Source organism: Pinus tabuliformis, chromosome 9 (genome assembly GCF_031772625.1).
Source record: "Pinus tabuliformis cultivar Carrire ecotype Pingquan chromosome 9, CPIR1, whole genome shotgun sequence".
Classification (NCBI taxonomy): Eukaryota; Viridiplantae; Streptophyta; class Pinopsida; order Pinales; family Pinaceae; genus Pinus; species Pinus tabuliformis.
This window is the reverse complement of record NC_142307.1, coordinates 1,319,232,711-1,319,259,425: the sequence shown is the minus strand read 5'-3', so window position 1 is coordinate 1,319,259,425 and position 26,715 is coordinate 1,319,232,711. Positions and strand designations below refer to the sequence as shown.

The window sequence follows — 26,715 nt, the reverse complement described above, 5'->3', positions numbered from 1 at the left end:
ACCATTATTTAATTAAATCTACCTTCTAGACACCCATTTACATTCACACAAGAAACTCGTCTTTGACTTTCTGGAGACTCAAATTACAAGATTGTTTGGGGAGGAATGCTCCTGCATCACATATATTTCGTCCAAAGCTACCCATAATATTTCTCCAAATTCGGTTGCTAACCTTGCTGCTATGATGATATCATATCATGCATCTCTATTCCAACTATATGAGTTTAACGATGTATTTTAGCTTTAAATATCATGCAAGTTGAGTGGTCCATACATACTTGTTTTTGCTAGGATTGAACACAACTAAAATAAAAATAATAAACTTTCCATGGGTTCCATATATGCAATTCACATACAGAATTTAGCGCTCCAAACATTACTGACAAGCATTTGGTACACGAGAAAATACCTCTGGCAGATCACAAAAAAGTAGAAAGAAAAGCACAACATTCAAACCCCGTTGTCACAGAATTACAAGATTGGCCTTCTAAAATATCAATAGATTAAAATAAATGAGATTTTAAGCAGACATTCGTCCACTTAATTATGTACTTTAAGTGTTAAAAACTTGTTGAAACATGGGCTTTCATGCATTCTTCTTCTCCAACATATAGCGAATTTGATGCACACGATTATAACTAATGCAGGCCCAACCAACACCCTTATTGCCCGTGTTGCTGGTGGCAGCCAAACTTTGGACAACTCTATTTCAGCTCCAAGCTCTTCTTAATGGTGGCCCCAAGGAAACAACTTGCCACTATAAGAAAAGTTGCCTTGTCAACAAACTTCCTTTCTTACCACAAACAACCTTACGTATACAGTTTCTTAACTCTTGCGACATTGGTACGCTTATTACGAGATAAATAGTGACTCGCTGGTCACATATATTTAACATTATATAAGAACAACTGAATCTAATGTAGAGATGCTCTTCCTTCCTGCAACAAAGCAAGTTACCATGTTAAAAGCGTGCCTGTTCGTACCAATTCTTAAAGATGTCTGATATATGCCTATTTGCAAATCTTCATCTAATTAGCAAGATGCCTGAACAAACACTCTTTAACATTAGGATCAAAAGAATAGAACTTACATTATGCTTAAGAAAATTATGTTACCAATCCTCGCATCCCAATCTAAACTAACAATACAGTATACTGAACAAGCTCGGCACAGCAATGACTTTTGGACATTATTTCACAATTTCAGTGCAAGAATTATTCCACATAAACCCCCTCGACCATTGGTGCTCCATGCTCGCACTTGCTGGAGTAAGCCAAAGCAGAACTGCCAAAGAACAATAGTTTATCTTTTATTAATACCAAAGAAATGACAAACTGATATTGAACATAACAATAAGGCCTCAAATTCTAGTGCAAAAAAATTTGAGAACAAGAAAATAGAATTAATAACTACTTAACCTTTTGTACCTTCAGTGGTAGCCATGACTATTTGCATGAGCTATCATGGGAGAACCAGGTCTAAAACCAATTCCAGGGAGCTTGGATGGAATCTTGAGAAGCTGCTGGGATACATGTTCCGCTAATGCAACTTGACCACCATACTGCCTTTGAAGCTCACCATTGCTTTCCCTCATCATTCTACCAAATGCTTTCCCTAGAATATCACTATTTTTTGCTATTTGATCTCGAGGTGTAGAGGAGCCTTCTGGAGTTTGGACTGCATTTATTCCAAGGTAAGCATCTTGCCCGCAACCATGATAAGGGCTATTCAAACAAGACCCATTGATATATGGACCATTAGGTGATCTTGGAAAATTTTCAAAACTTTCATCTGTGTGTGTGTTCTGTTTCAGAGTTCCATTGACTTGGAATGGGATAGCACCATGGCCTCCAGTCAAAGGTGTTGAAGAGCCAGAGTTAACAAGTGGGGTTGATATAGGAGAAGGAGACATCATTCCGCTTCTATGTGGAGATCGTGGCTGCATTAATGGACTTCCCGACAGAGACACTGGCAAAGATACATTCTTTTGTACATTGGAAAGCTCACTGCAAGCATAAATAATTAAAGTTGGGAAATTACTCCCAAACCAAAAATATTGATTGCATATGGACAAACTGCTACCGTAATGGTGAAACACAATGTAGACACTGACTTGAAAGTAGGTAAATAGACAAACAAAATAACATGCCAAGAAACATCAACTATATAATATGCCAATAAACAGCAACCAACCTTGACGATTGATAAGCAAACTTTCCCTTTGACTGTCTTGTTGTACAGTCTGTATCAACAGGCAAAAGATTTCTCATGTGTCCAGAAACTTGTGTGACATTCTGTGACATATTAAGAAGAAAAAGAAAAAAACAAGAAGCTCAGATGGTACCAAATGAACTACAGTGGCTTTTCACCAACAAATTGCATAAAATGAATTTTCCTGTTTTTAACTTTTTACATAACAAAGCCAATCTTGCACAAAAATGGAGAGGACACAAGAAACAGAGGAATCGATGAAATATGCCAGTGCTATCTTCAGAGATTTCTCCCAACTTATTCAATGACATAATTTTGAAAGACTAAGTTATTAAATAGGACAAAAGGTGTCCTACAAACCATACTATAGAGATTGAACCACACCATATATAATTCATCATTCCTTGCTCCTGATGGCCATAACACGATCATCAAAATTTAAAAGACTAGTCATGAATGGTGTGATTCTTTCAATCAAAAGTCAGTACTCGATTTTCCAAGAGGTTGGGCAGGTCATTGCTATTTATATTTTGAATACCTATTTGATCCGTGATGTCATAGGCCAGCGTAAGAGGCCAGCTGAGTTTCAACCAAGGTTGGCTGGAATCTAACCACAGTCAACTTGGCTACACAAAGGTTAGCTAATACGTAAAAAAAGTTTCCAAAATATATACAAGGGTTATTGACACCCTTGGACTTTATTACTGTGTTTGTTTCAACTTTCTTTGATCCAGCTAATGCTCATTGCTGAAAAATGGTGTTTATTATCATAACACATGAGATGAGATCATCCCTGCATAAAATAACAATTAGATCTAAGATATGCAGCATCAATGTAATGGACAGCATGCTGGTATTCTGTAACAGCAGTTGCATTCTTCACATTCACTCCAAAAGAAATATTTAAAAACAAAACAGCTTCTCTCAACTTTCAAGCATACACTAGGAAACTCAATCACTGAACAAAACAACCTACTGCGGAGCACTCCATATCCAAATGAATATCACATAGTGGAGAGCCCAGCCTATGCTAAGATAGCACCTAATCAGTAAGCCTTTATCAAATGTGAATAAGTAGCTGTTTGTACACAGAATCTCTCTTCAAGGAATGTGCCTTAGCCATTGTATGTCCTATCATAAATGTGTCACAAGTGTGAGGAAATCTTTCTCAGATTAGTGTGCCATACAAGCATAAGGTACTCTGTCATAGGTGTGAGAGATTCTCTTACAAGTGGCAAAAATAGAAACTGAAATTCCCTCATGATAAGAGATATATTCCCCTAGAAAAGTGCACCCAACCATGAGGGGAACAAGTTGGACTAACAAGGAGAAACTAGCACTCCCTCTTTGCAAAGAACTTGTTCTCCACCAGCCTCATCTTTTCTTAAAAAGCTCTCGGTTAATTAATGTACACTTACTCAATCAAAGATTCAAACCATTAAAAAATGCAGTCTTTACTTCCATCTGGCATAAAGGCCAACCAAAAGCTAATGCAATAGGCATAATGACACTAATAAAGTATAACTTGTAACTTGGATAAAGACTACTCACAATCAACTGCCTCTTTTAGAGAGAATCTTCTAACTAGGAATCTGGCCTTGTACTTCTCTATGTCCTCATATGTTGCAAGCTTAGTCTTATATAGCCACCTGGAATCTATCACAGGCATCTCCACTAGTCTTACCACAATATCCCATACATCATTCTTTAAGACAAAGCTATACTCCTCAACTGTGGCATTCTTTCATAACTAGTCTGCATTAGCTTCCTCAAAGTTGGAAGGTTCTACACCAATGATAGAAGACATTACTGCAACACAAGAAGGATATCTTCTAGGTGAATGACTCACTTGAAAAGTGGGACTTGGTTGCTCCCACTTGCTCCTCTTCCTTCAATGTCTAGGTAAGCCATCTCAGCTTCCTGGCAAAATTAGAGGGTAATGATCCTTGTCCCTCTAAATTGGCGTCGTGCTGTTCTGAATTTGTATCTGTGATATTCCCACTTAGCAATATTGCCAAGGGGAAATATCTATTTTCCCAATTTTGTCATATTTTGCACATTCACTTAGGAAAAGTGAATTGCGGGACCCGACTTGAAGTTTTCAAGCTATGGCAAGGGCCCAACATAGGAGAAAGGTAAAATCAAATGGTTAGTGGATGGTGGGGGCCACACCAAAAAGGGAATATGCTCCCCTCTAGGAAATACACACTCTTGGAGGGAAAGGATGGAGGAAATTGATGGTTGGGTCCCACATGAGCAAATTGGAGGCACAATGACAAAATAGGAGGAGGCACTCATTTTGGGCATCTTTGATCATTTGAACATTCACTTTCACTAGCACACTTCAGCTGGAAGCCAAGTCTGAATGTGCTATTGAGCATAAGAGATTTTCAGGCGAGAATCTCACACTTGCTTCAGTGGAGCTCTAGTGCCAGCCCTAGGAGGGAGTTTTTATCACCTTTGATCTGATCCGGGAGCATTTTCAGCGTATTTGTGGAGCTGGTTCAGCAAGGACTAAGTGGGCCTGTGCAGTACCTTTTTCATGCCACATGTGGGGCATTGGAGGAAGAGGAATTCAGAGCTGAGACTTGTGGAGAAGTTTCAGAAGGGGATTTGATGAATATCTCAACCATTTTGGGAGCCTTCTGAAGTGGAATTTACAGGTGGGCCGAAATACCCAGCAGCAAGGGAGCTAGGAGAAATTGGGCAGAATTTCCGAGGTCAGCATTTGGCCAAACCCTTCCTGGGTTTTGGTGGGTTATTGAAGGAGAGACTGGGGTTAATTTCCTAGAATTTTCTAAGCACCGGAAGGGAGTCAAATCAGCCATTCTTCTTAGCCAAAAGTTCAGTTTCTAGGTGATCAGTGCAGAGCCATAGAGGGAATAGCTACGCAGCAGTTGGGCACTTTCTTTCATCACTTGGGCTTTGCTAGCTTGCCTTGCACAAGCCCAAGTGCATGCCTTCTGATCTCACATTGTACCCCATCATTTATCTTAATAAAATGGCTCAACTCAGCGCAGATTTTGGCATTTTCTGGGTGTTTAATATTGTGTGAATTTGTGTGTGTGTTTCTGCTATGTTTGCTTGGTTTATCATTGTAAATTTCCCTTAGGGATATTATGATGGTATCAAAGCTCATAGTTTGGGCTCAGCCTGTGGGAGCAGCTTAGCCTATGAAACCAGAGGATAAGCAGAACGTCACTTACAGGAGGTACAAGTATTGAAGCAAGGAAAGGCAGTTGCAAATCATTCCTGATCCAGTGACCGTTGAATCGGAGGTTGAGAGGCCAAACATGGGAGATAATGGGGGAGACAATATGAGTAAAGAAAAGGAGTCTGCCAACATCTTCTGAAGACCATCAACGATCTGTCTAAGGGCATTGATGAGTTGCCAAAGCAGAATTGTAGCAACAACAAGGGCAAAGGGATTCAGGGAGAAATCCATATGGGTGAAGGCTCAGGCACTTCGCACCATCAGGCAGCGAATCCACCCAACACAACTTATTTCTAGCACACCGCCCAGATATACTGTTGAAGTTTCTAAGTTTACTTAATTTAGAAACCCTTCATGCACTTTTCCTGATTTATTCCTACCTACTTGTTAATTTTTCTTTAACACGTTATTTACAAAGTAAATACTGAAAATAAACACCAATGCATGCCCAACATATTATAGATCAACAACTAAAAGAAACAAGAACAAACACGCCACATGACACCATTATTTTTGGACTAATGTCCCTGGAAAAACCCAACGCGAGAAAACCAATGCAGCTATTTGAGGGTTTTCTTATTAAGCAATATCAAAGTACAATCTAGGTGTCGTAACTGGCCTACCCAACAAAGAATTTCCTTAGCAGTTATGCCTCACAGTTTGAGAGAAATCTCCTGGCTGAAACCCCGGAAAACCCTTCCGGCATCTCCTCAGCACAAAATTGCTCCTGCAACCCCAACGTCTGCCCAGTCTGGACTGTGTCAGCCCCTCTCTGTCTCACGCTGGCCCTGTGTCAACCCCGGGAGGCCCTGCATCAGCTCTAGGAGTCTTTGCGTCAGCTACGCTGGCCCCTCTGGTGCTCTGCACAACACTTGGCTGCCTCTGCGTGGCCCTGCGTGAGTCCCTGCTGGCTCTGCGTAACCCTCCTTGGCTGCTGCGCTGCTCTCCCGGCACAATCTCTGCCTTCTTTGTTCCTCTGTACTCAATGCCCCTCAACTGCTCTCCTGATCACTGATTCTCTCTTAGCAAACCCCGCTCTAGAGAATAGAATGACGATCATCTGGTGTACCCTCCAAGTGACTCTCAAGCGTCCTCTTATACTTTTCTTGTTGACATCTCAATGGCCGAGATTAAATCCTTAATCAACGGCTAAGATTAGATCTGGCTTGATCCATGTCTTTTGGACCACTCTAACACAGATTCATATTAATACACATTAATAATTTGTTTTCCCTAAGTTTAGACTTAGGGACTCCATTAAAAATATATATTATTTTAATATCTCTTGATCTGTTTAGAATCTGCCCAAACCCTTTCTGGGTATTGGAGATCTCATGTGCCCCAACCTCTCCACCAAATTTTGTGGCTAGAGCACATCCGATGCTACCACAAATCAATACTCCCTCTTAGTGAGGACTGTGCTTTAGCAATACTCCTCACTGAGTATTACTCTGATCATCCAGCATCGATACCTGTGCTGATGCTAGGCCTTCCTGCTCAACATCCTCTGCATTGTTGCCTCCTGTACTGCTGCCCATGGTTTTGCCACTGCCACTGCTGCATATGTATGACATATCCCTCTGCATCCGTGCTACTGCTGGTCCTTTCTCCCAGCACTGTATCCGCATTGCACCTCCTCTCATCATGCTACATCGTGCTGCCCACTGCTGCACTGCAACTCAGTTATTGAGAAGTAAGTAACTCATCTCCCAGCTGACCTCCTTGTTGGGCCAGAAACACCCACTGATGTTGAATCTCCCTCTACTGCTAACAAGTGCTCCCTCTCTAACCTCCGCGTTGCTGCAACAACTCCTTGCATCTCGCATCGTTGCACACCTCTCGGTGCCTTTTTGCACTGGTGCAACACTCCTGTGCCTCTTGCAATGTTGCAGCCTACTAGCATTGCGCTGTCTCGGGACTCCTGCATTGTAGCTCTCTTTGCCGCTCCATCCGCATCTGTCTCTACCCAACCAGCCAATCCTGCTACTCCTCGTTGGTTTAATCCAAGAGGCTAGGTACCTCAAGGATCCTGCCCCTCATCGCTTGTAGTTCGCCTGACTATAGCTCGATGTCTCCCCACTTCCGCTCAAGTGGTGCATGCGCACTCATGGCACAATCATCATTTGTCAAAACTACCTTCTCTACCCGTGTTGGCGCTGCCTTAGTCTCGGAAGACTCTCCCTTACTCTTCTTCCTTGGGCACTGGGTCGCATAAAGACCCATATCCCCACAGTGGAAGCACTTGATCTTAGAGAGATCTTTCTTCTTCCGCTTCTCCTGCTTTACCTCAGATGCTAGGGCCACATCCTCCTCCCCCTGCTTGACCTTGATCCCTTTGTTGCTACTACCTATCTTTGACTGTCGCCTAATCTCTTCCTGGCGAAGAGCTGCCCACATCTCGTCCCAAGGTAGGAGAGTCCCTTTGCCCAGGATGCTCTGGACAAACACTTTCCACTCTTTTGAGACAGCATTCAGGGCTGTCCTCACCATAAGCTCCTGATCTGGTGTCACTCCTACAGCAGTCAACTGATCTCGAATCTCATTCAATCCTCCAAGGAAGGAGTCAATCATTTCACCCTTCTTCATCTGATACGACCTCATCTGGTTCTTGAGCAACATTCTTTTTTGCACAGAAGTATGTTGGTATAGGTTCTTGAGAGCCTCCCACATCTCAACTACCGTTTCCTTCTCGGCTATATGTGGTACCACATGATCCTTGACCCTGCCAAGGATAATGTACTTGGCCCTCGCCATTGCCTCTTCGTACTTATTGTTATCATTGGAGTCGATTAGGATAGCTATAGCCTTCAAGGCGAAGTTCTTGACACGATTCCTGTCAAGCACTGATAAGATTCTAGCCTTCTAGACTGCGAAGTTCGATGCTCCGCCCAGTCTATCCTAGTTTCTTACCACGTGTAGTGCCATGACGCTCCTCTACTTCCCTCCTGGAAGTTCTATGTTCGACTCCTCTGAGCTCTACTTTGCGTCTGGAAGTTCTCTTCTGGACTCCCTCTGAGTCCTAATTTCCCTCCTGTAAATCCTTTTGTCGCTTTTCAAGATGCCCCCTACTCTGATTGTCTTGTGCAATTGCACTGCGATCCAGGTTCCTCGACTAGAAACCCTCGGTAACAGCTCGGTCAGGTACTGTTATAACTACAGTACCTCACCAGCTCCACTCTGCAATATTCCTGCAGCCTTCTAGACCCTAGCAACTGCCTCTCTGTGAACTGTGTCAGCCCTTCTCTGCCTCACGCTAGCTCTGCGTCACCCTGGATGGGTCTACGTCAGCCCTTTGGTCCTCTGCGTCAGCAATGCTAGCCTCTCTGAGGCTCTGCGCAGTTCCCGGCTTCTTCTGCGTGGCTCTGGCTGGCTCTGCATCACACTTCCTTGGCTTCTGCGCTGCTAGAAACAACTTCTGTCACCTTGGAACAACTGTTTTCTGCTGCTATTGTTCCGCTTCGCTGATGTCTCTTAGTCCTCCTATGATCTGCAATCACGCTCTGATACCATGTTGAAGTTTCTAAGTTTACTTAATATAGAAACCCTTCATGCACTTTTCCTGATTTATTTCTACCTACTTGTTAATTTTTCTTTAACAAGTTATTTACAAAGTAAATACTGAAAATAAACACCAGTGCACACTCAACATATTATAGATTAGAACTAAAAGAAACAAGAACAAACACACCACATGACACCATTATTTTTGGACCAATGTCCCCAGAAAAACCCAATGCGGGAAAACCGGTGCAACTATCTAAGGGTTTTCTTATTAAGCAATATCAAAGTACAATTTGGGAGTCGTAACTGGCCTACCCAACAGAGAATTTCTTTAGCAGCTATGCCTCACAGTTTGAAAGAAATCTCCTGGCTGAAACCTCAGAAAACCCTTCCGGCAGCTCCTCAGCACAAATTGCTCCTGCAACCCCAGCATCTACCCAATCTGGACTACATTAGCCCCTCTGTCTCCCGCTGGCACTGCGTCAGCTCTAGGAGCCTTTGCGTCAACTACGCTAACCCCTCTGGTGCTCTGCACAACACTTAGCTGCCTCTGTGTGGCCTTGCGTGAGCCCCTGCTGGCTCTGCGTCACCTTCCTTAGCTACTACGCTGCTCTCCCAACACAATCTCTGCCTTCTCTGTTCCTCTGTACTCAATGCCCCTCAGCTACTCTCCTGATCACTGATTCCATCTCTCTTAGCAAACCCCGCTCTAGAGAATAGAATCACTAATCATCTGGTGTACCCTCCAAGTGACCCTCAAGCCTCCTCTTATACTTTTCCTGTTGACATCTCAATGATCGAGATTAAGTCCCTAATCAACAACTAAGATTAGATCTGGCTTGATCCATGTCTTTTGGAACACTGATTCATATTAATACACATTAATATTTTATTTTCCCTAAGTTTAGACTTAAGGACTCCATTAAAAATATTAATTATTTTAATATCTCCCGATCTGTTTAGAATCTGCCCAAACCCTTTCTGGGTATTGGAGATCTCATGTGCCCCAACCTCTCCACCATATTTCGTGGCTAGAGCACATCCGATGCTACCCCAAATCAACATATACCATTCCCACATTCCTAACATCTGGTGCTGGAGGGTTGCAAGGGAAGGATGAGATGCCCAAGGGGTACTATTTTGTGGAGTATCAATCCTATGGGCTCGATTTCAGAGATACCATCACCTTCAAGGACTTTTTCCAACTCAAGGGCAACAATAGGAGCAAGGGACAGAGTGGAAAAGGCAACACACATGGCACTGACCTTTAGCACACAATGGGGAGATTATTCCTCCCAACTTTTGATGGCTCCACCAAGAGCCCATGGTGGACTATTTTGTGGACTGTCTTTATCCAAGTTACAATAAACCGACCTGTGATCTCGAAGAGGTGTGTCTCCATTTAAGGTGAGCAGACGTGAGTTTCTACTTCATCTTGAGGCCGACTTGAAGATGAGAACTTGCGCTTGTCTTTGGAGGGCTTCTAGACATTTCTATAGACTCATATACATTTGTAATATCCCCAAGAAGGGCTCTTCATACATGACATTAATTCTTTTGACAAATCCTAAAGGCTCACAATGGGAGCCATCTAAAAATAAAATCCCTTGCTCATGAAACCCATGAAGCAAGCCAATAATAATTTTATTTTTCATCATTTACAAAAATCACAATTACATGTCATTATGAAGACCGAACCTAGTTACACTTTTCAACAAGGAGAAAGGGAAAATCGAATGGTTAGTGGATGGTGGGGGCCACACCAAAGAGGGAATACACTCCCCTCTTGGAAATACGCACTCTTGGAGGGAAAGGATGGAGGAAATCGATGGTTGGGTCCCACATGAGAAAATTGGAGGCACAATGACAAAATAGGAGGCACTCATTTTGGGCATCTTTGATCATTTGAACATTCACTTTCACTAGCACGCTTGAGTTGGAAGCGAAGTCTGAATGTGCTATTGACCACGAGAGATTTTCAGGCGAGAATCTCACCCTTGCTTCGGTGGACCTCGAGTGCCAGCCCTAGGAGGGAGTCTTCATCACCTTTTGATCTGATCCAAGAGCATTTTCAGTGTGTTTGTGGAGTTGGTTTAGCAAGCACTGAGTGGGCTTGTGCAATAACTTTTTCGTGCCACACATGGGGCATTGGAGAAAGAGGAATTCGGAGCTGAGACTTGTGGGGGAGTTCCAGAAGGGGATTTGCTAAATATCTCAGCCATTTTGGGAGCCTTCTGCAATGGAATTTACAGGTGGGCCAAAATACCCAGCAGCAAGGGAGCTAGGAGAAATTGGACCAAATTTTCGGGGTTATGTTTGGCCAGACCCTTCTTGGGTTTTGGTGGGTTATTGGAGGAGAAACCAGGGTTAATTTCCCAGAATTTTTTGAGCACCAGAAGGGGGCCAAATCAACAATTTTTCTCAAACAAAAGTTCAGTTTTTGGGTGATCAGCGCAAAGCCATAGAGGGAACAGCTACACAACAGTTGGACACTTTCTTTCACCACTTGGGCTTTGCTAGCTTGCCTTGGGCAAGCCCAAGTGCATGCCTTCTGATCCCACATTGTACCCCATCATTTATCTTAATAAAATGGCTCAACTCAACACAAATTTTGACATTTTCTAGGTGTTTAATATTGTGTGAAATTTGTGTGTGTGCTTTTGCTATGTTTGCTTTATTTATCATTGTAAATTTCCCTTAGGCATATTACAGTATCTAAATGCATCCTCTTGATCAAACTTTGGATCAACCACCTTCTCACCTTCCATAATCTTTGTGGAAATCTCTTGGGAATACAAGGACCATCTATCCTCATCAAACTTCAGATCCCTACTTACCACTGTGTTAGAACATAGGTATAATAAGGTTTGGATGTTTCATTGTACCCAACAAAAATACTTGAGGGTTCTAACTTAGTTTTCTTCTCGTCAAGCTCATGAATATCAATAAGACAACCAAATACATGAAAGTGTGATACCTATGGTTTCTGACCAGTAAATGCTTCTTCTAGCGCCTTATCCTTTAATGCCCTATAAAGCCATTGATTTAAAATGTCAGCAGTTGTATTGCACGCTTCTATCCAAATTCCCATGGGAAAATCCAATTCAATTGGATCATGGCCTTAGCTATCTCTATAATGGACTAGATCTTGCTTTTTGCAACCCCATTCTACTGCAAGTTGTAAAGAAATTTCAACTTCCTCTTGATTCTTGCTTCTCTAACAAATGTATCAAAATCTTTGGAGGTGTACTCTCCTCCATTATCAAACTTTAACAATTTCATGTTTTGCCTTGTGTGATTCTACACAAACACTTTTAAACTATTAAAAATTCTTGAAGACTTCATCCTTCGATTTCATCAATTAAATCCAAATCTTCTAAAGGAATCACAATAAATGAAACATTATAAATCTACTTATCGAATACATTGATGACATTAGTCCACATACATTTGAAAGAATTAGATCAAGAATCTCTTGTTGGAATCACGATTGTCGTTAGACCAAAACTTGCAAGCATTAGTTTCTGCTACAATTGCCAGAGTTAGGATCCATGAGAGGCAATTAGTCCATGTTGCGAAACACACGGGGAGAGCTAAACCCAATGTCCAACAATCTCCCCCCCCCCCAGTGCGAGTCGTGTGAACTTCGAACTCAAGACCTATCGCTCTAATACCACTTGTTGGAATCACGATTGACATTAGACCAAAATCCGTAGGTATTAGTGTCCGCTACAATCACTAGAGTTAGGATCCACAAGAGGCGGTTAGTCCATGTCAAGAAACACACGGGGAGCGTTGAACCCAATGTCCAACATCTCTCTTGATCTATACTTGCTACTCGGAAAATAAGTCTTAACATACCTACCAAGTGCTCAATACTTTTACACTTCTATCTTTTGGATCTTGAAATCTAACAATCCTTACACAATGTCCTTTAGGAGAGGCAACACTCTATAGTGTGAGTGACCAAATCTCTTGTGCTAAATCTCTCCTAGCTTATCAATTTCATGCAGTAAGGAACCATGTTTCAATTGAACCGTAAAAAACCTATACAAGACACCTTCTTGCACACCTTTGGCCAAAACTTGACCATTCTTTTGGTTGTGATCTTTTATGATGACATGCTTATCAACAAAATATGCTACACAACAATGATGGCTGAAACTGAAAGAAGGTTCTTAACTGAACTAGGAACATACAAAACATCATTCAAATCAAGAATATCACTTAATGGCATTTATAAGAGATAGATCCCATTCTAGTAACTACATATACAACATCGTTTCCCAACTCAACTTGTGTGTTGACTTCTTGCTCTTGAAGTCAACCAAAATCCTTCTTGTTGAATGTCATGTGTTGGATGCTCCACTATCAACATACCACATTACATCAAAGATAGTGTTAGTGGAAAGGCATGATACCACGGAGAAGGTAGATTCAAGCTTCAATGCTAAGTTGTAACACATTTTCTCTAGCTTAAACTTTTGCACTCACTATATAGTTCTTTTATCATTAAGATGCATAGTGGCCCATCTTGTGGAACTTGAAAGTTTACATGACTCGAGTGTTTGTTCCCATGATTTGATGAGCATAATGCTCCTTACGACTTTTCTTGGGTCCTCCCTTCCATTACCTCTTAGATTAAATGAGGGTAATCTAGTCACACAATTGTCCCAACATCAGAATTGATTCAATTGCATGTCCTTTTTTAAGCAGATATTGAAGCTTGATGATCCATGATCAATTGTCCCTGCATGAGTTCAAAGAGTTATCAATGTGGCATGATGAGTGAATGTTGTCATGATGTTTCTATAGATCATCTACATCACTAGTTTCACTCAAACACACTGAAAGGACTATGTAAAGTGTATTATTTGTTGGAATTTCTAAGTTTAACCCGTTAGAAATTCTTCTTGTACTATCTGATTTATTTCTTCCTACTTGTTCAATTACTCAACAAGTTATTTACCATGTAAATATTGAAAATAAATACAAGTACAATATCAATGCATACAGATCATCAATTGAAAGTAAACAAGAACACAAGTGACACCATTGTTTTTGGACTAATGTCCCTGGAAAAACCCAATGCAAGAAAATCGGTGCAGTTATTCAGAGGGTTTTATTATTATGCAGTTTCAGAATACAACTGGGTGCCAGAAATGGCTCACCCAACAGAGAATGCCCTCAGCAGTGGTACCTCTCAATCGGAGACAGATATTCTAGCTGAATCACTAGATGAACGATCCCACAATGACAATGCAGCTTCTGCTGCTCTGCATCACTCTGATAGGGACTGTGTCACCCTATCTGGCACTCCAGCTCCCAGTGTGTCCCACGAAATCCTCCAGCGTTGCCTCTAGGCCTTGCGTCAGCCTCTCTGGCCTTTGCGTCAGCTTCTGGAGCCTCTACGTCAACCCCTAGACCCTTTGTGTCTCACACGCTGGCCTCTCTGGCTCTGCGTAGCTCCTGGCTGCCTCTGCGTGGCCTCTCGCTGACTCTACATCAACCTCTCTCGATTCTGCGTTGATCGTCCTAGTACTAACTCTACCTCTCTATTATGTATTCATTGCCCCTTCGCTGCAACTCAGATCACTCACTCGATTTCCTCAACAAACCTTACCCCAGAAAATTGAATTCTTGATCAACTTGGTGTGTTCTCCAACTGGCCCTCAAGCTTCCTCTTATACTTTTCTCGTTTGTCCACCAACGACCGAAATTAAATCTCTAACCAACGGCTAAGATTAGATTTGGCTTGATCCATGACTTTTGGACCATTCTAACTCAGTTTTATATTAATTCACATTAATACTTTATTTTTCCTAAGTTTAGACTTAGGAACTCCATTAAAAATATTAATTATTTTAATATCTCCCAAACTAGTTTGATTCTGCCCAAACCTTTTCTAGGTCTTGGAGATCTTATGTGCTATAGCCTCTCCACCAATTTTCATGGCTAGAGCACATCCAATGCTACCCCAAATCAACATTTTTGACTTGGATGGTTCTCTAGACACTTATGGTTGACCATGGCATATCCTTCTAGCTTCCATTTCAAGGCTAGTTCTTCTCTTATGGCTCATTATAACCATCTCATTATGACGAGTTTTTGGTTGAGTTTTGTGCACATGGGTCTTAAAAATGGGTCTAGTGGGACAATACTCAAGAGTTCTCCTAGGTTTTCTCACTTTCTCTCTTGTAAAATTGTGCTATTGTATATATATCTAGAGCACACTCCCTCTTTAGTCATAAGCATGGATCTATGTATGTATGTTACGTTTTGGTCTAGGTGATGAGTTCCTTATTACTTGTTAAGAAATAGAACAAACCACAACATAAGACAAGAATTTGGTGGAAAAATACTTATTTTTTCCCCTTTCTATATTTATTCCATTGATACAAATTTATAGTGCATGGATGAAACCCCCTCATAAACTAGATTTACTCTCACATTGACATCTCATCAAGAGATAAAACTAGGAGGGAAAGTACATTAAAGTGGTGTAGGACTTCATTATTGTATGAGTCATTGGCTAACAATGCCCCCCACAATCATAAGTTCGAACAATTATACTAGGAAGGCAACAAAAACTAGTGCATAAACTGGTATCATCTCCAAGTCTTCAATCTGTAACTCTTGGGTTGAGCCTTGATGAAGATTTGCCTAAACACCACTAAATCCAAATGCTAAAAAGTCATACTATCTAGAAAATGCCAGTAAACATGCAAGCTAAAACACCTATATTTGATCACTAAGTAACTCTAACATTTGATGAGAGTGAACCATGAGAAGTGAATTAGTTTCACATCCCTAAAAATGCTTGACAACCTAATCAAATGCCAAGCAACAATGTAGATGGATCTAGTTGTCCTTTGTTGGGTCAAATAATGTAATATCCCCAATTTTGTGAGCATGGGAATTTTGCCCAATTTTGGTAATATTAATTAAAAGGGGCAACTAGTATTTTTGAGAAAGGTGGTATGTATTATTTTATTGCAAATTGGTGGCAATTTATTATTTTATTAAAATGGTAGAAAAAGTAACTAAGTGGAAAATGGCCTCCACCAATTAAATAATATTAAAAGGAGTCTAGAAACATGGAGAGAAAATATAAAAGGAGGGACTCATTTTGTGGATCATCTTTTGACTATTACACTTAACACTTCATCTTCTCTTGTAGTTGTTTAGCACAAAGGTAGAGTGCTGTTTAGCTATTTGGAGAGTCCATTGTTGGGCTTTCATAGAGCTTCATGATAGTAGTATTTCCAGCTCTGTGTATTTTCCGGGCATAGAGGTAATTCGAGTTATTCATCGTGGTCCAACATACAACGAGTTGGAGTCTGGGTTTTTTGCAGGAGGATTTTCCTAGTTGGAGCGGGGAATTTTGTGGTAATTTTGTAAGGATAGAGAGCAACAAAATTGTGGGACGGAATTCCCTTCATTTGGAAGTGCGTAGAGGTTACTAGCTTTAGCCTACGCAAGGAAAGAAGGGAGAAGAATTGTGGAGAGATAAGGGTCCGAGATTGAAGGTAAACTTCACTGGAGAATTTAGCCAATGGTAGATTTGGGCATAATTTCGTAATATCTAATTATGGGGCATTTTCTAGCCAAATTTGGCGATTTTCACTTGTTGGGGGTCACCAGGGGTCGGTGGGTTCGGCCCAAACCCTTTCTAGGTCTTTGTGGGTTTGGTGAGAGGATTCCAAGGTTAATTTCATATAATTTTTTGGGCAGTATTTCTGGCAAAAATCAGTGTTCTAGTCAACCGCCAACAGCAGAAATTATTGGAGAAAGGCACAGTTCACTCTGGGACCATTTCCACCACTTGGGTCCCTGATATTTTCCTGCGTTATTTTGTGTTCCTTGTGAGGAGGCTCTAGTTAATAACCTGAATTTTTTTGAGCAATTTAGAGGTCCAAAACACCAATTCCATTCCAGCCAACAGTAGCAGAATTTACTGGGCCAACTTAGAGACTTGGGGAGAGCAGTTTCCAGCAGTTGGGAAACTCTATTTTCACCTGGGACTTGACTAGCTCATTGTAGCAAGCCCAGGATCCACTTCCTCATTTATATGTACCTTGTTTTCTCATTTAATAAAATGTCTTAGCTCTTGGTACAATTTTTGGTGCATTTTTTTATTATGTTGGTGTGTCAGTTTTATGGTTACATGCTTATGCTTTATTTGTTGTTATCACTTAATATTTCCCACTAGGAATATTAAAGTGGTATCAGAGCCATGATCTTGGCCAGCTGTGGGCCTTGAGCCAAGTGATGACAAGACTAGAATGAAAATATAAGAAATCATGGGATCCAAAGAAATGTTAAAATCAAACAACACGGCAATAACCTTGAATGAGGTGATTAGGATACAACAAATGATGATTGATGTGGGGGAGCAGTTGATTCATACCACAATTGGGAATCAGGACCATTCTCAATTATACAACAAACCCACTATGCCCAAAGTTGTGGATAATGCATCAGGATGGCAAGACATGATTGCCACTGATGTGGATTTACTGGCAACAAATTGGAGGACCTACCTATCATTGGGACATGACATTCAGGCATCCCTCTCCTTCTGGGAGTTTGGTGGACTTAGAGAAATGCACAAATCAGTGGGAATTCAGTGGAATTATGTAGGGATGATGAGGACGGTCAAGGAAGAAGATGAAAAAGTAGTTGAAGGGGCCATGGTTGGCAAGGAGACAATTGAGCATACACCCATTGATGATATGCTGACAGTTGATGAGGTACCTAGTGTTATGACCGATTTTTCAGGTGATAGCAATGCACCAAAGGGTGATGAGGTACTAAGAGACATCTCCACCGGTGATGAGGAGCCAATAGGTACAGAGGAATCCAGATCTATGACTGAATTATCAGATGACAGTGACCTACAGCTAATCGGTGAGGATGGTTTGTATGATGGGTTGTTGGTGGAGGCGCAGTGACCTACAGCTGATCGGTGAGGATGGTTTGTATGATGGGTTGTTGGTGGAGGCTCAAGTTGAGGCCATGATGGAGGAGGATGTGTAGCCTTCCTTGGGGATAGACATTGATGAGGGGCAGCGTGGAGAGCAAATGTTGGGATTTCAGCACAGTTCGCTTCAGAGGCACGCTAACGGGGTCCACAGTGTTATTATCCCACCCTTATGCATTAGATTGAGAGAGGCGGGGTTGCCAAGACAAATCATAGGGGATGACCGGGTTAGCAAGGGCCAGTGGCTTGAGTTGAGTATGGCACAACATCAACATGGAGGGCTTTTCTTGTACACAAGAGATTGTACATTCGATCTCTCCTTTGGGATTGGATGGCGAGAGGGGTACTGAGCTAGTATGCGATGGAGTAGGTTAGGTGGTTGGGTACATCCATGGCCACATTTCAGCAGAGGTCGTGGATCACTAAAGGACTACGAGGGCCAAATTGTTGTTGGGATCCAGGTGGGATTCCCCGTCACAACATGGCTTGGTTAGTGATGGTATTAACAGTGTGTTGGATCAAGTGACCGAGCACCCACACACTTTCAGCGCTCCATCAACACTAGTGTTGAGTTGGATTGACAGGGGGGCAAGCAGACTTTGCAGGTTGTCTGGGGATGTTGGGTGCACATGGGATTGTAGGATGTTCAACATACTTTGGCAGGGGTTGGTCAGAGGAGGTGGCATCAGCAGGCTATCAGACAAGGCATTGAATGGAGATAATGTTGTCTTATTGGCATATTGGATGCAGGAGCTACTGAGGCTAGGCATAGTAGGATCATTCCTGTTACCATGTAAGGAGCTAGGTTGCTCAGTTCTACCAGAGCAAATGAGGAGGTGTAACCCACTTCATGGTGGACTCACTGGCAAAGTAGTGGATGCATTGACGCATGTGGGATGGTCGAGGATGCAGCGTGGTGCGGCAGTTAGCACAGGTGTTCAATGGTGCATAGAGTCATGCCACATAGTTCAATGTTCTACAAAGGAGCACAAAGATGCATGGAAAAGTCTTGTTATGCTCTTGACCTGCGAGAAAATTCCAGAATACCAAATATGCGAAGAAATACAACTCAAAACACAGAACAAAATGAGAAAAACAACAAATATTTTATTATTCAAAGATGAAAGCAATGTTCACTTGCCTCTTCAAGGGGGCAACCTCCAGCAGAGCAAAGCTCAATTACAAAATAAAACATGACATTCCTCAATGGGGAGTCTCTATCCTTTATATAGGATTCATACATACAACACCATGGATCAGTACCATGGTTCTCTCAATACCATCTATCTAATACCATGGTCTGTTTGCAACTAACTGTGGTCCCTTTCTTAAATGTGGGTCAACCACTTACAATTATTAATACGGGCTTTATTGACTCTTTAAGTAACTATAACTATGACTCAACCCTATTACATAAATAAAGGGGTGAGGGTTGGATGAGGATCCTAACAAGCCCTTCCTCAAGGCTGAAGCGACGGACACTGCTGAAGAATAGTGGTTGGTTCCCAAGTCGCATCTTCTAGAGAGGTGTCTTTCCACTTCACGAGGACTTCCTTGATCGTGCAGTCACGCAGATGTCGTTCTCACGTATCGGAGACATGTTCAGGTTGGAGCCAGAGTGAACCTTCTTCATCCAATTCAGGTAGACTAGTTTGAATTCTACAATTGTTCCCCACCACTTTCTTGAGGCATGATACATGGAAGACTGGATGGATTTTTGAAGTTGGTGGCAAGGCTAGCTTGTAGGCTACTGCTCCAATGCGTTAAAGTATTTGATAAGGTCTGTAGAATTTTGGAGCTAATTTTTGACAGCCCTTGTCTTTGAGTGATGTTTGCTTATATGGTTGCAGCCTTAAGAATACCTGATCCCCTTCTTGAAATGTGCGCTCTGAACAATGTTGGTCTGCCTGTTGCTTCATGCGATTCTGAGCTTGATGGAGATTATCTTTGAGACGGGCTAGCATGGTTGCACGATTCTGTAGGAGTTGATCCACTGCTTGCACCTTAGAGCATCCAGGGAGATAAGAAGTAGGTGAAGGTGGGAGTTGACCATAACACTGCTTCATATGGAGTCAATCTTGGTGGCTACATGATACTTAGTATTATACCACCACTTAGCTAGATGTACCAGACATTTGTTGGTTGCTTCCGTTTGACCATCAGTTTGGGGATGATAGGATGTACTTAGTTGGAGTTGGGTGCCTTGTAGCTTGAAAAGTTCTTGCCAAAAGTGACTGGTGAAAGTCGAGTCACGATCAGACACAATGGAAGTGGGCATGCCATGCAATTTGAAGATCTGGTCCATGAAAGCTTGAGCCACCAAAATAATGAAATCCATAGAAACATCCGTCCAGATTGAGGCAGGGATGGGCAATGGTTGTAAGGTGCCTGGTGACTTGACTGTTTCTCCTTTATGGTGTTGACACACATCACATTCAGCTAAAAAAGTAAGAATGTCAGTTTTCATGCCTGTCCAAAAGAAAGAACAACGAGTGCGAGCATAAGTCTTTTGAAACCCTGCATGGCCTGCAGTGGGAGATGAGTGCAACTCTGCCAAAATGTGCGTTTTGAGGGCGGATGTCGATGATATAACTACTCTATCCTTGTAGCGAAGAATCTCATCCTTCCAAGAGTAGCCAGTTGAAGAATTAGGATCTGCTCTCAAGTTATTAATGAGTTGGGAGAGAGAGGGATGTGAAAGCCATTCCTTGCGGGCTTCTTCAATCCAATCTGGTATGGGAAGAGAGATTGATAGCAGGGTGCTTTCATCCTCAAATTGGCGTGATAAAGCATCCGCTACTACATTGTCACACCCTTTCTTGTAAATTATCTCATAATCATATCCCAACATTTTGGCCAGCCATTTATTTTGTTGGGGCGAGGATAGATGTTGCTCCAAAAAATATTTGAGGCTTTGATGGTCTATGCGGATTTGGAAACATCGCCCCAATAAGTATGGTCGCCAGGTATCTACTGCATGTAAGATGTCCATCATCTCCTTCTCATAGGTAGATTGTCCCAGATGTTTCCCACTCAGTTGTTGGCTGGTGAAAGCCAAGGATTGACCTTCCTGCATTAAGACAACACCAATACCAGTACCTGAAGCATCACATTCAATCACAAAAGATTTGGTGAAGTCGGGTAGTGCCAATACGAGAGTGGAACACATGGCCTGTTTGAGAGACATCAACGCCTGTTGTGCTGCATCAGTCCAGAGGAATGAATTTTTCTTGAGAAGGTTAGTGAGAGGTCTAGCAATGCAACCATAATTGCGGACAAATTTGCGATAGTAGGCGGTGAGACCCAAGAATCCCCTCAAACTCTTCAAGGTTTTTGGTTGGGGCGAATCTTGCATTACCTGTATCTTTTTGGGATCCACTTGACACCTTCGCGACCCACAATGTGGCCCTTCTTCCATGCCAAAAGAGCACTAGGACAATTTGACAAATAATTTATGATTCTGGAGTAGTTGCAAAAGCATGTCTACATGCTGAAGATGTTTTTCCCAGGTGAGGTTGTAGATGAGAATGTCATTAAACAAAACAAAGACAAATTGTCGAAGATATGGTTTCAACAGGTGATTCATGAGGCTTTCAAAAGTGGATGGGGCATTACATAGACCAAATGGCATGACCAAGAATTCATAATGGCCTTCATGAGTTCGGAAAGCAGTCTTGGTAATGTCTACTTCTTTCATGCGTATTTGGTGATAGCCCGAGCAAAGATCTAGCTTAGTAAAGAATTGAGCACCATGTAGTTCATCCAGCAGATCATCAACAATCGGGATAGGGAATTTGTCTTTGACCGTGAGCTTGTTGAGGGCCCTGAAGTCTAGACACATGCGCCATTCCCCATCTTTCTTGAGCACCATGACCACTGGTGACAAATAAGGACTGATGCTAGGACGAATGACACTAGCTTCAAGGAGTTCCTTGATGATTTTTTTAATTTCATTCTTTTGGACGAAAGGATATCGATATGGCTACACATTCGGTGGTTGTGCCCCTGGGACCAAAGTGATGTTATGATCATGTTCCCCTCTAGAGGGTGGAAGCTCTTTAGGTTTGTCAAATACCTGCTGGTGTCGATTCAAGACCTGTTGCATGTCAGGATGAATATGAAGAGTAGTGGGCTCGATGGCCTGGATGGCATTAAACTAGGCGATAACTCCATGATGGCCCTTTTTCAACAACTTTTCCATGCGATGCGAGCTGATGATAGAAGGAGCACCTGCCTGGAGTCCACGGAGGGTATGCATGTGGTCATTCTGCTTAAAGCTCATATATAACTCCTGAAAATCCATGGTGATTGGCCCTAGTGTGCGAAACCATTTAGCCCCCAAGACAATGTCACAACCACCCATGTTAATCGCAAACATGTGTTTCTTGAGGTGGTAGTCTTCCATCTGAAGTTTTATATTCTCACAACGACCTTCACATTTCATTGTCCCCGCATTAGCCTTCACATTATGAGTGCTTCCACTATCAATCAATATCACTACAGGGTGATGTTTAATAAAGCCTCTGATTTTCAAAGTTTGGGGCGCAGAAATCCCACCAAAGCATGTAGCGAGATAACTGGTTCCTCTGGCGTCGCTGGGAGTTCATTGTCCTGCTGGGTTTCCTCAACTTCGTCCTCTGGTCCCTCAAGGGGTGGGGCTTCCTCAGATGAGCTGTGATCAGTAACATCAATTTGAAAGAATTTGGGTACCTTGTAATTATGCCTAGGGCAGTATTTGTCATCGCAGTAGTAGCACAATCCTTGTTTTCTTCTTTTAGCCATTTCTGCTGGAGACACCTTTTGAACCTTAAGTGTTTGGGTAGGGTCCTGAGCCTGGTTGGGGTATCCCTTGGCTATGAAAGTTGGACGAGGAGACTGGGCAGCTAAATCACGTTCCACTTCGATAGCCTTGTTGCATGCGTCTATCCATGTAGGTGGGTGGTGCATCCGGACATGTGCTTGGATGGCTTCTTTGAAACCACTTATAAAACATTCCAAGCAGAATTCAACATTCCAAGCAGAATTCATCTGCCAGACCTTCTGTGCAGAGGGCCTATGTCTCTAAGGCTGCAATGTATTCTTTTACTATGCCTGTCTATCAGAGCTTAGTAAGACGACCCAAAAAATTAGAGTCTCTACCAAAGCAGTCATAAAGAGATTTTGAGAATACCTTCCAAGTCCCGAGATAGCATTTCTGATGCCACTGCCACCATTGCCATCTCTCTTGGTCCAAGTAAAGGGCTCACACACGTATTTTAGTTGGATCATCTCGGATATCATTTAGAAGGAAATATTATTCCATTTGTGCTATCCATATTGTCAGATTAGGGCCATCAAATTTATACATGTCCAGCTTGGGTCACCAAGGGTGGGAATGTTGGTGAATATGATGGCTAGATTCTCCTTCAAGGTCTTCATTAAGACCATGTGCCTTCGGATGCCACCCCGACATACTCACTTGGAAAGTGTCCATGAATTTTTGCATCTAGTTCGCTATGTTCTTGAAAGAAGCCAATTGTTTTTCAAGGCTCTTAATCATCTCGTTGGCCATGTCTTGAGCTCTGGTTTCTACCATACACAGATCTTGGTCACTTGTCACTTTGAAAAAATTTGGGACCACCTGAAAATTGACGCTGAAAAGTGAATGGTACCACTGCGATCAGCTCGTCGCCCAGATTCTTATGGGATAAGTCTCTTATAAGCGTCGTGGGAAGGGCTTAGACTCGTTTTACTCCCCGCTTATCAATACTGTAGTGGCCAATTTCCAGAAAACTTGATCCTGCCCAATGTCCTGCGAGAATCGCCCCAGGATATAGGAGCCACAAGCTTCACTGCACAAATGGTCAGATCTGCCTACAAAACCCCCAATTGCTGAATGTGAGTTGGACTGTGGCGGCGACAGAACCCCAACTGCTAGATCTGAATGGTACTGTGGCGGTAGAATCTCAACTAGTGACTCTGATTGTTGGTGCGGCAACAGAACCCCAATTGCTAGATCTTATCTGGCAAATAAGATAATGGCGATCTTCCAAGAGTCGAGGGAACTATGGTCTCAAATGAGTGTCAAGTGCTACAGATCGCAATATACATAAGGGTCCAACAATAGTACTCAGCCCAATCTTTCAGGGCACTAACTAAGGAGGACCAACCGTTCCCTTAGCTGTACTACCTAACTACCCTATCGTACGCGCAAGTAATCTCCCCGAGTGATGTTCTCGGTGTACTATAGCAACAAGACGGCCGACGATTTATCTAAGACGGGGTTTCAGGTGAGCCTAGGGGGCTTCCGATATACCTAGAGGGTATGTGGAAGGCAGTCTGTGCGCGGTTCTATCTAACGTGTTACTACTCGAAGGGGTACCCACAGGGGTTACAAGGGAGTCCAACAAGCGTGACCACCTCTTGTATTTCCTGTGTGCATGCCTCCCCAAATCCACATGTTTATGCACTCAACGACAGATCCCATAGTTTAAAGACATCAGAACACGTCTCTAGCCTAAAAAAATTCTGCCAAAAATGGAGATACCACTGGCCCTGGAAAGTGCTCTGGTACCACTTGTTATGCTCTTGACCTGCGAGAAAACTCCAAAATACCAAACATGTGAAGAATACAACCCAGAACACAGAACAAAATGAGAAAAACAGCAAATATTTTATTATTAAGAGATGAAAGCAATGTTCACTTGCCTCTTTGAGGGGGCAACCTCCAGCAGAGCAGAGCTCAATTATAGAATAAGACATGACATTCTTCAATGGAGTCTCTATCCTTTATATAAGATTCATACATAAAATACCATGGGTCAATACCATGGTTCTCTCAATACCATTTATCTAATACCATGGCCCATTTGCAACTAATTGTGGTCCCTTTCTTAAATGCGGGTCAACCACTTACAATTATTAATACGGGCTTTATTGACTCTTTAAATAACTATAACTATGACTCAACCCTATTACATAAATAAAGGTGTGAGGGTTGGACCCTAACAGAGGAATGTCGTGTTGTGCAGGCTTGCATTGTGGAGTAGGAGCGATTCACACCACCTCGAGGTTTCACATGGACTGACATCTACTTCGTCACAAGAGCGATATGGGATGATTCAAGATGATATGGCGACTGGTAGTGGCGTCCAGCGGCGCACAGAGGTGTGCAACTGGGTGCAATCGTGTGCCAAGGATCACAAAGATACATCTTCTTATGCAGGGGAGCACAGGGATGCTTGGTCGTATGTAGTGATGTGTGATATTTCCCATTAGGATATTAGAGCATTACCACTAGGAAGACTGCCTAATAGAGACGACGGGCATGCCATTAGGTATAGTTCACCCAAGATTGATGAGGACGTAAATGAGCATCATTTGATGATATCCATCAAAACTCGCACGCCTCTCTCACTTCTACATTATTTGCAAGCACAAAGGAGTTGGATGTTGTCCCTTGATACCTTCATCACGAGCATGAGGACACGAGAGACTTGCCAGTTAGTTGGGACACAGGGTATCCAGGGAGAGACTTCTTCATGGTGGAATTTGGTCAGGGAATGAGCTGATGGGTGCAGGCTTAGGAAGGTGACTGTGAGTGAGCTGCAAGGTGCATTATCGGCAGGAGAGCCCGAGGTGTTATGTGAGAATGAGATAAAAGGTATGTTAGTCCTCATTGGCAGGAGGATGCCTAGGCTCCAGGCAGTATCCAGGTACATCATCAGGAGTTGGGATAGAAGATTTTGTTGTGTATTCTGGCAAGAGAAGAGCAGTTTGTCATACGCAGGACAAATTCTTGATGCTTGGTGCCCATCTATTTGATACTCACAAGGGTGAAAGACGAGGTACAAAGAAGTCCCAATAGCTAGTTGCATGTCACTACATCAAGCAGTGAGGATTGGGAATTGTGGACCTCTAGTATGGCTATGGGATCTAGGGATCCAATTGATTGGTGGGACACTCCATTTCTTAGTGAGTACGATCAGGATAGTAGGTGATCTGGATCATTCTCGGGTTGACACATGGGGAATCACCGAGGTCTTCATCATATGGCAAGGTAGGTTGTTGCTCAGGATTGGGGCCAGCCAAGGATTGATAAGATCTAGCATTGTTGAGTCGCTTGGGCAAGTTGGGCATAAACTCGATCATCACATATATTATCATCGATAGTTACATGACAAGAGGCTCTGGTACGAGCATGTTGGGCAGTGAGTCGAGACTAGTGTCGCAAGATCAGCAAGACAGTTTCTTCCTGCAATGGGCATGGGACCTTGGCATCACAACACTTGACAATTTAGCGAGCCTCAGGGATGAGCTAGTTTCGATAGGGGGAGACATTTCAATCTTCCATTGGATTTTAGTGTTTCACGATTAGCATGGGGGATTTCACTAGCATGGAGGGATGAGAAACAAGAGGAGATCAAGGGAAGCTCATGCGGGCGAGGATTCATCTCCACGAGGGTTGGATTGTATTTTCAGGAGTCCACCCTTGGAGTGCACAAGATGGATGACTCAGTAAAGCAACTGCATGACGAGTTGATTAGGACTTTATATTATCATGATGCTCTACTTATTGATAGTATGTAGAGAGCTTCAAGTGCCTATACTAGGTTGGACAATGAGTGGAGCAAGGGGTGCTTCATGTTGATCAGGATGACTTGGGACCCTAGTATCAAGGGATTCCTTCATGACATGATAGTGTTGGGGATAGCAATGACTCAGTGGCACATTTGGGACCCCAGTATCATTTGCAGTAGCCATTTGGATCAGTTGATGGAGAGAGTGCTTGTTCAAGCATTGCTTGAGGACAAGCAATTTTTGGTGG

General features: G+C 42.5%; 1 protein-coding gene across 4 annotated transcripts in view; it reads right to left on the bottom strand.

Annotated features, from left to right (window-relative positions):
• Window positions 1-678: 678 nt before the first annotated feature.
• LOC149153387 (mitogen-activated protein kinase kinase kinase YODA-like) overlaps window positions 679-26,715 on the bottom strand; it is a 294,318-nt gene continuing 268,281 nt past the window's right edge. For 2 of the 4 annotated variants that reach the window (XR_016263135.1, XR_016263136.1), the window contains exons 12-15: window positions 2,194-2,294; window positions 1,428-2,006; window positions 1,091-1,284; window positions 679-938 (exon numbers count right to left, since the gene is read on the bottom strand). Coding sequence is in view for 1 of the 4 variants with exons in the window: in XM_089441563.1 (XP_089297689.1) it covers window positions 1,430-2,006; window positions 2,194-2,294 (678 nt within the window). In the remaining 3 variants the exon portion in view is untranslated. Of the gene's footprint in view, window positions 939-1,089; window positions 1,285-1,427; window positions 2,007-2,193; window positions 2,295-26,715 lie in introns of those variants that run through there. The other 2 variants (XM_089441563.1, XR_016263137.1) reach the window with 2 other exon arrangements.